Source organism: Cnephaeus nilssonii (assembly GCF_951640355.1).
Source record: "Cnephaeus nilssonii genome assembly, chromosome: 19".
Classification (NCBI taxonomy): Eukaryota; Metazoa; Chordata; class Mammalia; order Chiroptera; family Vespertilionidae; genus Cnephaeus; species Cnephaeus nilssonii.
Genome location: NC_137090.1, coordinates 10194638 through 10209289, shown reverse-complemented (window position 1 = coordinate 10209289; position 14652 = coordinate 10194638). Strand labels below are relative to the sequence as shown.

The following is a 14652-nucleotide window of genomic DNA, read 5'->3' as shown; positions in this document are numbered from 1 at the left end:
TTCTTATACACACTTGTAATTATTTTAGCCCCTTTCACAGGTCACATAGAAAGTTAATTTCAATCGCTGCTAATTTCCGTCCAACAAGAGTACGGTACTTTAAACCACCCAAAATAATTGGATTCAAAACAAATTTAGGAAATTGAGTGTGTTAGAAAGCAAATAAAAATATCCTTTTGGTAAGAAGGAGGGTGAAAGTAGTAAAAATGGCCTTTTTTTTTTCTCTCTCCCTTCTTTCCCCTTCACAACTTTGCCATTAAAGTTGCACCTACAGCTAGAAGTTTGTCCGTGAAAAATGGTCATTTTGTTTCTCTGCTCAAAGAATGTTATTAAAATGCTAATTTAAAAGAAAAAGGAGTTAAATATCTAGCGATGGTGCATTCTAATTGCAACCATAATGAGCTCTCTAAATGTGCGTGCCCCTGACACACACAGAGCATAAACAGCAGTAAACAGATCATTAGTACCCGCGTTCATTTATTCTGGCGACCTTACCATGACCCCACCGAGGGTAGGGTGAAAAGCAGGTGGATCTGGCTGTGACACCCCCTAGAGGGATCCAGGAAATGAAGCTATAAGCGGTTGTCATGGAAACGCCTATGTGTGCAGATGATGTAACACACCGACAGGCTGTAGGGCTCCGCCACTGGGACGCTGCCTTTCCCTCGCCGGAACAATCTTGAGGATTAAATTATTCATTTCTTTAATTCACAAAGCAAAAGGAATCCTAATTTTCCTGATGTGCAACTCTCTTCCATTTGTCTAAGGTCTGGAACATGGTGACTTGTCGTCTCCTCATTCTCCGAAACCTACTCCAAGCTTCCTTCCTATAGTCTAAAACCCCAAATCACAGAATCTGGCAAAATCAAGCGGGGGAAAGGGAGCAGAAATCTGACACTCAACATCTGTACTTAACGAGAGAAACACCTAAGATTTTTTAAGCTAAAATAAAACAATGCAGTGTCCCCTTCTGATGCGGGCCTGTTGGCCTGCGACTAAATGTATACCTGTCCTGAACAAGATGGCTTTGTTTAGAGTAGGGCAGGGTCAAACCTATACCCGATGCAGACACCGTAAAGCAGAGAGGCACCAGCCCCAAATGAACACATCACCCTAGCAAGGTGCAAGGAAAGGAGATAGGAGGAAACGAGCATCTGCTCACCCCCTCCCGTGTCCAATTGAGGGAATCGAGATTAATAAAAATAATTCTTTGGAGAATGATTCCACTCTATCCTACCCTGTTTTGCACCAAACAGCCTCAATAACCTTACGGCAACAGTAGAATAACTTTTCTCCTTTTTTTAAAGGAAGCAGAAAAGACCATCTCTGGAAATTATTTTAAAATAAAAAATACCCCGGCCTGTGCCTCCTCCCCGGCCCCCTCCCCGTTGCACTTTAGATGAACCTGTGATATTGTAGCAATGGCCCTTGAAGTGCAGTGGGGAGGTGATTTAGGAGAATATTAAAGGCAATGTGGAGATTCAAGGCGCCTCTCTCAGGGAGAGCTGGAGAAATACGCAGCACAGATGGGCCGAGCAGATTAAACATTTCCGTCACATTGTTTCCAAATTGTGTTGTGGTGCCTGAGGCTGGTACTGCGGTCAGAGCAAAACAGAGCGGTTCAGAGCTGCGAGCTGCAGTTTATGGAATACATATTAATACTCAGGTCTCACATGGTATCACAATTCTATCAGCTCCAAAGTGGTGCTGTCTCTATTGTTCCTGAATTCTGCACTTGGCACCTTGCTTTCTCTCAACGGCAAAGTGTTTACCTTCCCTTTATCTTCCCTCTGTTCTTTAGGCAAAGTTCAAGCTGTGTGTTTCTTTCTTGTCTCTCTTTCCTTGCAGCCCTGTTCCACCTTCCCTCTTCCCTTCACAGCTTATGATTTTTCTGTCATGCACACTATGAGTTCTGCACACACTTCCATCACCAACAATGTCCAGTTTGTACGCAGGTCCTGCACACCTCCCTGGCCTTGACTTGATCCTTATCCACTCATACCTATTGCAGGACATAAGCTTCAGACTTGAGGCTGAATGTCCCCTTGCTGTGGAGTGTTCTGCTCCTCGGAACACTTGGCTAGGGAGCGAGTTTTGTAGAATTGTTGCTCTGTACCCCACCCCCCAATTGCTCTCACTGACCACCCAACCTTTCCATGTTCCCTTTCTTACACTCACATACCTTTCCCGCACTACCCCGAATCCAGGCCCATCGACCTCCCGGCTAGCAAATTCTCTGAAATGTAACAATCCACTGGGTCAATTGAGGCAAATTTCGTGATTCATTTTTATTATTCATAGACCAAGACTCTGAATAATGGAGGAAAGAGAACATGATGGCCAGCAACGTAAAACACGGTGTGAAATAGTCTGGAGAGGCCGCCAAGTTTTCAGCCAAGCACTGAGCTCTGAGCTTTTCACAGGTTTCAACACCCCTAACCCACTGTCCACCCAACTGACCACTTCCTTTCTCCTTCTGCAGAACCTCTTCATAAAACCACTTGTGCTGAAAAGCAGGCACCTGTTTGTCTCTGAGCAATTCCTGTCCCCAGTCTGGTTTTCCTCGGCAGTAGGAAGGGTGCTGAGTTAGAGCCCTCGATTTATTTAATAATTTACGATATCCTCAGGAAGCATTAAATTTCCAAAGCTGGATTTTAAGAGTAGAGAAACTGTGGGCCAATCCAGAGTAGAAATAGGATATTTTCGGCTGACCCTGGAATATTACAATCTACTCCACCTAGGAATTCAAATCCCCCATCTTTACTAATGGTAATGTATGATGCACAAGCACAAATAGAGAAATAAGCAATCATAGACAAATAATTCTGTGATTGGCCTTTCCCATACATTTATCAAGCATTTATTGATCTTCCATGTTAGGGGGCTGATGGATTGTTCTGTTGAAGAGGAATTCTGTTGTTTACAAGGGCAGATATAGTGAACTTGGATGGTTAAACGAACAAAAGTGTGAGACATTTTTCTGGGAATCTTGTTCCACAGAGGCTTGTCTGAAGCCCAAGTCAATGGGCAAAGAGAACATTTCTATTAGGAACATTCTCAGGGGAACTGGCAGTGGCAAGCAGCTTGTTCCCAAAGCCGCCGTGTGCATCTGAATGGAAGCTATGGGAAGACACCGCAACGTCTAAGTCACAGTGAAAGAGGCAGTGCCTTAGAAAGGACACGCAAGCTTGGTCAGCATGTGAAGGGGAGACAGGCTCTGCAGCTGGAGGGCTGAGGCACGGGAAACCCAGCAGCAGGAACAAGGATTCTTGATTTCCTTTCATTGTGTTTTCTCAAAAGGGGGAGGGAGGTGAAGATGGCCACCCTGGGCCAGAGTGCAGACCCAGGCCATAAAGATCATCGCCTTTTCCCCTTAGAGCAGCGGTCGCCAACCTTTCAGACCTCACGGACCACCCGTGGTCCGAGGACCGCCGGTTGGCGACCGCTGCCCTAGAGCACCGGTTTGTAAACAGGCTTATAAATCCCTTGAGAATCTGATCAAAGATCTGGGCGGCACCCCAGGGACGAGACACGTGTACACATGCACACAAAATTGTACACCCGTTTCAAGGAGTCCAAAGATTCCTTCACGTCCATCCATGGACAGGCCAGGGGTCCACAGACCCCAGCTTAAGAAGCTGTGTCCTGGAGGATGGAGATGTCCTATTGTTGGAACAGCCTAGGAGTCACTGAGCCTAGAAATTGAATTCTCATCCCAAGACAGGATGGTCATTTCAGGTCATGTCTGTGCTACTCCAGGGGAGCCATGGAAAAGCTTATACAAATAGGAACCAGCAGGGAGGAGAGAAATTAAAATGTAGCAATCATGGGGTAGGGGTATTTAATCTCTTTTAAGGCTGATGATAGGCGCCTGCTGGCTTCCCCCCTGATATCCCCTGACACCTACTGACAGGGTATTTGCAGCCCCACACAGGGACTCAGGGCCCTGTGACAGGAGGAGCACCGAGGAGGTCCATGATAGTCTTGAAACCATAAACAGCAATAGGAAACCACTGGAGGCAGAGTCCAGCTGTGCGACGTGCCTGTGGTTGGTGGCCACACTGCTTTTTGTTTATAGAATTTGCTATTCTTTTTATGGCAGGTTTGGTAGGGTTCTTTTTTCCTTGTTGACGGAGATTAGCAGCATAAATCCATTTATGGCAGTGTGCGATCCCCCATAAACACTTCTGATTGTTGCTGTTGGTGAGTGCTGTGTCGATTTCAGGTTCACTCGATGCTCTGCTCAGCCAGGCCGGTAGCTTCTCCAACCAGACAATGGACTCCAAGTAGCCAACCCTTCTTTTTTAAGGCTCCTTCATTTGGGGGGTTCAGTGAGGTGAGGCAGAGTTGATGTTGAGGGGAACAGATGTTTAATCGAGCCTAGAGATACTTATGATGAGAACAAACCACACATTGCACGATTTTCAAGTGAAAGTCTTCTTAAAAGACTGTGGCAAGAAGCAAGCACTGATGTGAAGGATTTTTTAAATAGCTTTTTATATTATCTAAAGCATCTTCAATTAACAGTTTTGTATAATTAACATCTTAGCTCTACCATACACAGTGTACCAGTATATAGAGTTACAGCATGGGGAGCCTTTGTAATTCTGATTCCCTGACATTGTCACTTGTAGGTGTATATCCCCATATTGAGTATTTGAGGTCTTCCAGGAATGTCTCCACATTTTTCTTGTCTTTCCAAACATCTGGGCAAAGAAGTCAAACTTTATTTAAAACGTTGATCCCAAGAATTCAGGCCTCTCTGCCATCCCAAAACGAATCCAAGAATCAGCAACTTAATAAAAATGCAGTAAATTAACACCTCTAGACAAGAGCAGAGTTCATTCAGAGCTGGGGTCTGCCTGGCTGAGCCAGTTCTCTCTCCATTTTAATAGTTTAATAAAAATTAGCATAATTAACGAACATCTGTATGATCCAGAGTGGTGCAATTTGGCACTTGGAAACGAGGGCTTAAACATGATTGCTGTGAGTTTAATGTTGTTTTAATTCTTTTTGGCACTGTGCAGTGAAATAAACGTTTGGTGGTGATAGTTCTCGGCCGGATCTCATTTGCATTTTTCTCCCTTTGATTATGAGCAATTGTGGACTCCCCAGCAATTCATCAAAGTAGAAATTATTTTAAAATACCTCGTGGTGTTTAGACTGGGCTGGAGCAAAGCATGGGGATGGGGGGCAGTGAGAGAGAAGGCTAGAAATGTTCCATTCATGCTTTAAACATCTCAGCCCTGCAGCCCTTTTTGGGTATCCAGCCAAGGGATGAAATCTGGAAAAGACAGTCAGATCTCAAGTCCTGTAGGTGCTTTGATTAAGCTCCTAGGCTCCCACAGCAGGATACATATGGTCTCTGAGACTATGCCGCTCTCCTTACACTTCTGCCTGCTTTTCTGTGTTGAAGGGCAGAGAGTTGATTTCACTCATTTCAGTTCTCACCACGGTGGTGCGGCTGCCACATCTGGGTCGACAGGGTCAGTGTTCCCCTCGAGCAAGAGCACAGTGACCGGGAGCCTAGTCTTTGCCGGTGTCCTGCCGTGCCTCATCTGCTTCCTGGTTGCCCCCTCTTCGAGTTGACGGTGCACCTTCCCAAGGCCTGGTCCTCCTCCTGGCATTCGGCTAAAGAGGGATGTCAGAGTCAGGAGTCGTGAATAGTCCCTAGGGAGAGAAAGTCCTCTCTGAGCCCCTCAGGTGATGAAGATGACAGCATCTGGTAGGTAGAAGGCCACTCTTCACACATGTCTAAGCAAGCTGACTGTGATCGAAAGACTGTCAGACATCATGCCCTCCCTTCTGTGAGATAAGAGAAGAACTAAAGCTAGAGTTTTTATGAGTTCCAATGAGAGAAGACGACAGAGGATGTGTTTCCCCTTCGCATCAAGGCCCTATGGACACGGCCATTGCAGTGACATGCTAACACAAGGCAATACTGCAAGGAAACTTACGGTAGAAATTGCCCTAAGTGTTGGGAGGTGGACAGGAACATAATTTGTACCGATAGGAGTTTTAAAATGTTCTAACAGCCCTAGCCAGTTTGGCTCGGTGGATAGAGCATCGGCCTGTGGACTGAAGGGTCCCAGGTTTGATTCCGATCCAGGGCACATGCCTGGGTTGCAGGCTCGGTCCCCAGTGGGAGGCAGCCAATCAATGATTCTCTGACATCATTGATGTTTCTCTCTCTCTCTCCCGCTTCCTTCCTCTCTGAAATCAATAAAAATATTTTTTTAAAACATGTTCTAACAGTACAGGCTAAGGAATTCTGGGTAATTTCCCAGAAGGCAGTGCAGACTGTAGAGGAGTTGGCCTTGGGGAGGAAGGGAATAAGGTCTGGTGGGGAGAGGCAGTAGACACATTTATTTACTTCAGACTGATTTTTAAAGATAATTCTCTGTTCCTTTTAGGGTCAACTCAGTGGTCTCACTTCTTATGCCATTTGAGTCTGTCTTCATGGTACTTAGGGAGCCATTTGGGAAAATGTCTCCAAAGGCAGTTGCTCTCTTCCTGCCACAACCAGTCCAATCCCCAGGAGAATAGTTTGTAGTTGGTTGTAACTAAATCTGCTCAACTGAGAGTACAAATCCCCACTGCTCCCTTCATTTCTTCATAACCTCATTTAACAAGTATTTCTTTGGCCCCATTCTGTGCTGGGTACCACACTGAGTGCTGGGAATGCAAGAGCAAACAAAACCAACAAGGCCCCAGCTCTCACACAACTCCCCACCTAGTGATTGCCACTGAGACAAAAGCAGACCGATACAGGACAGCGTCATGAGCTCATTTCCAGGGAAGCATAGGGCACAGCCCTGTGGACCACATGGCTGGGGCCCCCACCCAGTCAGAGAGTGGCAAGGAGAGGATTCTAGAGAATCTGGAAAGACTCAGGAATTGAGATCTGAGAGCTGCTTAGGAGTGAGCCCATGAAAGGGAGGAGGGAAGTAGAGGCTAAGCGGCAGAGGAAAGGCTCCAAGATGAGAGAGGCTGTAGCCATGGGAGCAGCTGAGACAAGTCCTGTTTGACTGAGGGTCCACTAGACTGAGGGGGTGAGTGAAAGTGCTAGGCAGCGATCAGGGCTTTGTCCACCTTGTTAACAAGTTGGCAATAAATAGGCAGTGGGAACCCACTTAAAGGTTTTGAGCGGAGCAGTGACATTTTAGAAGGATTCTGGCTGCAGAACGAAGACTAGATTGGAGGAGAATGAGAATGGAGATACAGAAACCAATTTGGAGGTTATTTCTATAGTCCTCATGAGAGACGACTGTGACATGACTCTAGAATATTGTCAGTGGGAATGGAGAGAAGTGGGTGGATTCCAGTAACATTTTGGAAAGAGAATTGACAGGACTCAAGGGCTGATTGGAAAAGGAGGGTGAAATTGGAAATGACTCCTGGGTTTCTGGCTTGAGTAACTGAGTTCATAGTGGTGCCATTTACTGAGCTAGAGGAAACAGGAGGGATAGAAAGTTTGGGAGTGGGAATGGAAATAGAAGCAGAGTGATGGGTCAAATTTAGTTTGAGCAGCTTGACATACACTTGGGTATTAGGAATCCATCATTTAGATCTGGGCTGGAGACTGATTTTTAAAGATAATTCTCTGTTCCTTTTAAGGTCAACTCAATGGTCTCACTTCTTATGCCATTTGCGTCTGTTTTCATGGTACTTAGAGAGCCATTTGGGAAAAATGTCTCCAAAGGCAATTGCTCTCTTCCTGCCACAACCAGTGCAATCACCAGGAGAATATTTGGTAGTTAGCTGTAACTAAATCTGCTCAACTGAGAGTACAAATCCCCACTGCTCCTTTCATTCCTTCATAACCTCATTTAACAAGTATTTCTTTGGGCCCATTCTGGTTGTGAATCATTTACACAGATATTAGTAGCTAAACCACAGAGGTGTACAAGATGGCTCAAGGAAAGTGCATCAAGTCAGAAGGCAGGACAGAACCCTGGAAAACAACCACATTAACCTCAATCCCGGCATGTGCTCTGACTCGGGGACCTCTTGGTTCCTGGGTTGATGCTCAACTGCTTAGCCTGCCTGTAATTATTAATGTACCTGTCAAACTCCCACCTCTAATGTTTAGAGCACCTACTACGTATCAGTTACTTTGAATTGTTTTCACTTCTGTGGCGTCACTTATATCCCCACCACATAGGGGAGGGGTGATAGTCTCCCTACTCTTACAGAAGAGGAAGTTAAAGCTAGGAGAACTTAAGGTCACATGGCTACTAAATGACCAAGTGGGGATTAGATCCCAGTCTGTCTGACTCCAAAGCCCATTACTCTCTGCTATAAGCTCCCAGGGAGCAAGCAGTGTTCTGATTCATCATTATACATCTCATGGGAACTCAAACAGCACTTTGCACATAGAAGATGCTTGGTAAATATTGATTTGAACTATGACCTGACTCCCTGGATATTTTTAGTGTTCTGGCATTTTAGGATGTGCTCAACTTTCTCTGAAGAAGCCATTCAACTACGGTAAAAAAAGAAAGAAAGAAAGAAAGAAAGAAAGAAAGAAAGAAAGAAAGAAAGAAAGAAAGAAAGAAAGAAAGAAAGAAAGAAAGAAAGAAAGAAAGAAAGAAAGAAAGAAAGAAAGAAAGATGCTCTTTACGTTGAGCAAGGCATCAAATGTGCTAAGTTTACAATGTAGACAGGAAGATGGCAAAATGAAAACAGTGTGCTTTCCTCCTCTAGATGACTTTCTTAAAATTTAATAATCCCATCAAGGGTGTTAACCACCCCACAGAATCTCCCATGCAGTCACCATGAGAGTTTACCAGAAGCATGGCCAAATTCCAATTGAAACCATTCTCTTTTCATTTTTCAGGAGTATAACATGTATGGCTGGTGGGTAGGAGAACTAAACAGCCTCATTGGGATTGTTCCAAAGGAGTACCTCACAACTGCCTTTGAAGTAGAAGAAAGATGAAGCCCAGGTACCCACACGATGGCCAATGAATGTGTTGGCCATGCCTTTGTTTCTCTGTGAAGGATGAGAGTTGCCAGTGAAGTAGTTTTTCTTCATTTCCAAAGGTGATGCTAATAATTCACCACGGAAAGGTGATGATTCTGGAATTGTTTTTCCTAAATTAGGGGACTGTGTCAGTTATGATTAAGTTCAACTACGTGGGACAGAAAACTCAAAATAACTGATTTAATTAAATAGAAATTTATTTTTCTCTTCTGTAAAAACCCGGAGGTAAGTAATACAAGGTGTCTAAGTCCCAGGTACCTTGCTTTTTGTTGTTGTTGTTGTTGTTGTTGTTGTTTTGGTTGTGTGGCCAACATTCCTAAGGTTACCTCGTGGTCCAAGATGGATGTTCCAGCTCCAACTATCATGCCTGTATCCTACCCAGCAGGAAACATGAAATAAAAGGGCACACCTTCTCCTTTTAAGGACACTTCACAGATGCTGCACATACCACTTCTGCTTACATTCCTTTGGCCAGAACTTAGACATACAGACAGAAAGACAAAGCTGCAAAGAAAGCTTTATTGTATCTAGCTTAAAAGTGGAAGATGGGTTCATTAATAAAATAAAAAGGGGAGAATGGATATTGGGGACAACTAAGAATCTGTGCCATAAGCATGGGTTTATATCCCAGCTTGCAAATCCAGGCATGGCACCATTTCCCCCAAATGCCCATGTATTACAATCCGATTGGCCAAAATTAGGAGCCCAGTATGAGGATTCTTAGGGAACATAAATTAACTTTGGGGTAATAAAGAATATGGCTTGCATTTTATGAGCAAAAACCACATCGTATTTTAAAACAGTTGGGTAAGTGCTTGCTTTGGGTAAGGTAATGTTGCAATTGCTTTGGCATGGAATGGGTTTTGTTTAGAATTAGGATGGTGATAGAGGGCACCCAAAGCTAGCGTGATGCCACAAGCTCCATCTTCCGGCCTGAAATGGGAGCCGATTTTATTGCTGGGGGTGAGGGGTGACATGTGTGACAGTAATACAGACTGTCCTTGGAATCTTCCACACCAGGCCCATTCTAGTGTGCAGTGGATTCTTTTAGGAAAACACATAAGGATAGATCTTACTTTCAGATGCCCTTGTACAGCCTAAAGCACCAGCTCAGACCTGTCCCACAGGTTTGACTTTATGACTTTCCCAATGAGGGCTCCATTTCCTGGCCATGAATGTAGAAGGGTTGGAATTTTTCTCTCAAATCTAAACAGATTCACAGGTTTGACTGATTTATTTAATGACAAAGTTGTTTATCTCCTCATTCTCTTTGACCCAGCAATTCCACATCTAGGAGTTTATCCGACAGCTACACTTGCACACATGCAAAATGTTAGTCACACAAGGTTATTTGTTTGTAATAACAAACCATTGGAAATAACCTAAATGTTCAATAGAGAACTAGCCAAATCACTGTAGTACATTCATAGAATTGAATACTATGCAACAGTAAAAAAGAAAAAAGAAGCTCTCTGCATTGGTATGGAATACATTATAAGATATGTTGGTAAATTAAAAAAAAAAAAAAGTAGCAAGGAAAGGTAGGCCTAACTTACTCCACTCATGTAAAAAGGAAGTTTCCAGTTGCTTATAAATGTACTAGAGGCCCGGTGCATGAAATTCGTGCATGGGTAGGGTTCCTAGGCCTGGCTGGTGATCAGGGCTGATCCATTGGGCCACCGGTAGGGTGACTGGGGCTCCCCGCTCGCACCCACCTTGGCCTGGCACTGCCCACTTGCCGGCCCCACCCCACACCATCTTGGGGACCTGCAGGCTGGGGACAGCTCCTGCATTGAGCACCTGCCCCCTGGTGGTCAGTACATGTCATAGTGACCAGTCTTTCCGCTGGTCATTCTGCCATTTGGTCTATTTGCATATTAGGGTTTTATATAGATAGATGAGATGCTCTGGAAGGAAAAAGAAAATGCTAATGCTGGTTGCCTCCAAGGACAGAGAAGCTGTATGACTGTGAGACAGGGAGACACTTTTTACTCTGTGCCCTTTTATACGTTCTACTAGAGGCCCAGTGCATGATTGAATCATGCATGTGTAGGGTCCGCTACACGCTTTCGCTTTCGATCACGGGGGAGCTGGGTATCTGTCCGCTGGTGCACCAGGCCTTTCAGAAGCCTCCAGTGCGGCAGAGGCTTCTGAAAGGCCTGGTGCCTGAGTGGACAGGCACCCAGCTCCCACGCTTTTGCTTTTGATCGAGGGGGAGCTGGGTGCCTGTCCGCTGGTGCACCAGGTCTTTCAGAAGCCTCCGGCGCCGCAAAGTCTTCTGAAAGGCCTGGTGCCTGAGGATACAGGCACCCAGCTCCCCCGCTTTTGACGGTCCATGGTGGGATGTGAGCTCGCTGCCCCAGAGGCCCCTTCTGTGCCGCAGCACAGCCATGGCGCAGACGCTGAGCTCGAGCCGCCGCTGGCAACGCGAGCTCAGCGTCCCACCAGCCCAATCGGCCCCCCCGGCCACTCCAAGTCCCGCCCCCCCATGCCTCCTGGCCAATCGCGGGCATAGCGAAGGTACGGTCAATTTGCATATTTGTCTATTATTAGGTAGGCTATTTTAAACCAGATATGCAAATGTATGTGTTTTTCCTCCTGTAGGACACATATCCTTCTCTCTAGCCTGCCTTTATGAAGAAACTGATCATCAGGAGCTCCCACTTCCCACCTCTGCTACCCCACCAACACCACGGACTCTTCTCTTTACTAAAGAGACCCACGTCTCTGACACCTGTTCGTAACTTTAACCATCAATAGCACAAGTGGGAAGAGGCATATTCAGCAGACCTGTTACTACGCCTGCCTTGTCACAGCTCATTCCATCTCTAAACATGCCCGCACAGCCACTTCTGCCCTTTCTACAGGCTTGTCACCGAGGAGGTGAGAGAGAAGGAAACCTCCTGTCAAAGGTTTTTCCTTTGGAGAAGGGAGTCTCTGGTTGTTTTGTCTGATTTGAAAAGCACAAATAAATGTCTTATTTGGTTCCTGGCCATGTGTGATGGTGCTGAGTTTCTTTTGTAATGGCATCAAAATGCTGGTTCTGGGCGTTCTCGCCAACACCATACAAAGTAGGAAGGGATAGCCAGAGAGAAAAAAAAAAGCCCAGAGAGAGAAGGGGACTTGCAGTTGTCTTTCGGGGTAGGAGCATCTCTGGAACCTAGGCCTGCCTGCTTGGCCTCTCAGACATCCTTGGTTATTTTTATGTGCTGAATCTCCCTGAAATGAGACAGAGCTAGAAGAAAGTCCTTGAAGTCAGCACATTGGAGAGTTCCCTTTCCCCCTCAGTTAACTACCCAACGGAGTCCTGTATGGGAGCCAGTCCTAGACAGGGGCCAAGCAAGAACTTTGAAGAGGGCTTGTGTATACAGTCCTGTTCCTTTTCCTGTTGCCTGTACCTAGCACTCAGGTTTATCTGTACCTTGAAGAGGCAGCAAAGCAGAGTTATTAAGAACATAAACTCTGGAACCGGACAGCCTGGGAATAAACCCCAGTTCCCCATTTACTACATATGTTCCCCAGAGCAAGTTACTTGACCTTTTATGCTTCAGTTTCCTCACCTTAGAAGAGGTAAACTCCATCTCACCAGGTCATTAGGACGATTAAAAGAAAAACACATGCTAATGTACTTAAAACAATGATGGGCACATGGTAACTCCTCAGTAAGGATTAGCTGTTATTATTGCCTGACTATCTACACAAGAAGTTTTGGAAAATGGGCAACTGAGCAGCCAAATAAATTTTCTTTTGTGTAAATTACAGCATAGGGAATAGAGTCAATAACATCATAATAACTATATATGGGGCAAGTGGATACTTAAAATATGGGGTGGGGGGCCACTCTGTAAAGTACATGATTGTCTAACCACTATGCTGTACATCTGAAGCTAATGCAGAATAATATTGAATGTCAATTGTAATTGAAATATAAAAAGGGAAAAAATAAAACTTATCTCTGAAACTGCCTATTCAGAGCAGTCCTGGATTGGTAGTAGCCTTCCTCGCCTCCATTAACAACTATATCATAGCCCTGCAGAAAGACATTGATTTCACACCATCAAAAGAGAGAAACCGGGGAGCAAACGGGAACGTTGTCAATGGATTCCATGTTTCTCAAAAGATCCTATGCCAGCTCTTCATTTCCAGATTTTCTGACCCAGGAGTAAAAAACAATGAAGCTTTTTGTGTATGTGCTGTAAAAAAAGAGGTAAGCAAAGGGGAGGACTTAAGTCTAGGAGAAAAATAGAAAAGAGATACAGGGCAATACTGAACTGTCCATAAGGTCTCCTCCATTTTACACAGGGTGCTAAAGGAGAAGGGACCACTAGGTGGCAGCATATGAGCAGATGAACCGAAGAGAACCAATGGCCTCCAGCTTGGGGAACCTTTGCACCAATCCCAACCTACAGGTAAGGACAATGGGCATTGTTCTAAAATGTTTAACAGAGGGAGCAAACAGGAACCCCTCTGTGTCCCTGATTGTTCCCTCCCTGGAGAACCCCTAAGGACCCAAGTCTGGAAGGCTGGGCGGCTGGGAGGCTGAGGAGAGAATACCATTGTGGCACTGCTCTGACTGAGCAGGTATCTGGGGCAGGGGCAGGAGGAGGATGGAAAAGGGGCAAGGTCAAGGTAACTTCACTCTCTGCACAGTTCAAGGCTCTCTCAATAGCAGAGTCATTGGCTTCCAGCATTTAAAACAAAATCCCCGTAGTGCAATAGTCCCTTCTATATCTGTAGACCTGAGGAAACAACCATTGGCCAAACTGCAAAGGTCTGTAGGCACCCTGTCAACTGCAAGGTAGACACCATGCTTAGAACGCTGACCCTTCTAGCTGTAAGCCGAAAGTGGAAAAAGAAATTAGATTGGCCCTGGACGATGTTAACAAATAGACTGATTGGAAACCTGGTCCATAGACATCTGGCTATCTCTGCCATTGTTACATATAGGAAAAGATGGTGCACGTTCGATGTGTTGATGAGACTATCTACGGGGTTGAAGAGCATTATCTGTTAGGGTAAAGTTCTAAAGGACACCTTTGGGAAACAACGGATTCCCACGGTCTTCCTGGAGATCATCCTCACCTCGAAAAACTGCTCCCCGCTCCGTATATCAACCACTGTTTTAGCCAATAGCCTCAGAAAGCAACTGGCTAATCAGATTACCACTTCTCTGACTCCACTAACCAAATCCCCACCTTACTGGGGGGGGGGGGGGGGTATTAGACCACTTAACTAACCACATTAAATATAGAACAGGTTCTTTTTTTTTTTTAAGAATGGGTTCTTTTTTTTAATATATTTTATTGATTTTTTACAGAGAGGGAGAGGGATAGAGAGCTAGAAACGTCGATGAGAGAGAAACATCGATCAGCTGCCTCCTGCACCACCACCCCCCCACACACACACACTCCCACTGGGGATGTGCCCACAACCAAGGTACATGCCCTTGACTGGAATGGAACCCAGGACCCTTCAGTCCGCAGGCCAACGCTCTATCCACTGAGCCAAACTGGTCAGGGCAAAAATGGGTTCTTAATAGCCACTAATTGATCTGGCATGTGAAATAGGAGAGGGTTAGAGGTGGGAGACTTTTTTTCTTCCTTGATTTTATGTAAAGGAGGGAAAATAAGAAAGCTCAGATCCTAAATTTAAGAAGCAGATGTGTT

The 14652-nt window shown here is 45.2% G+C and overlaps 1 protein-coding gene across 2 annotated transcripts in view; it reads left to right on the top strand.

The window, feature by feature from the left end:
• Positions 1 to 11907, top strand: part of SKAP1 (src kinase associated phosphoprotein 1) — a 317213-nt gene extending 305306 nt beyond the window's left edge. For both annotated transcript variants that reach the window (XM_079799085.1, XM_079799086.1), the window contains 2 exons: positions 8840 to 8948; positions 11591 to 11907. In XM_079799085.1, the coding sequence (XP_079655211.1) occupies positions 8840 to 8941 (102 nt within the window). In that variant the 3' untranslated portion in view covers positions 8942 to 8948; positions 11591 to 11907. The remainder of the gene's footprint in view (positions 1 to 8839; positions 8949 to 11590) is intronic.
• Positions 11908 to 14652: the final 2745 nt, after the last annotated feature.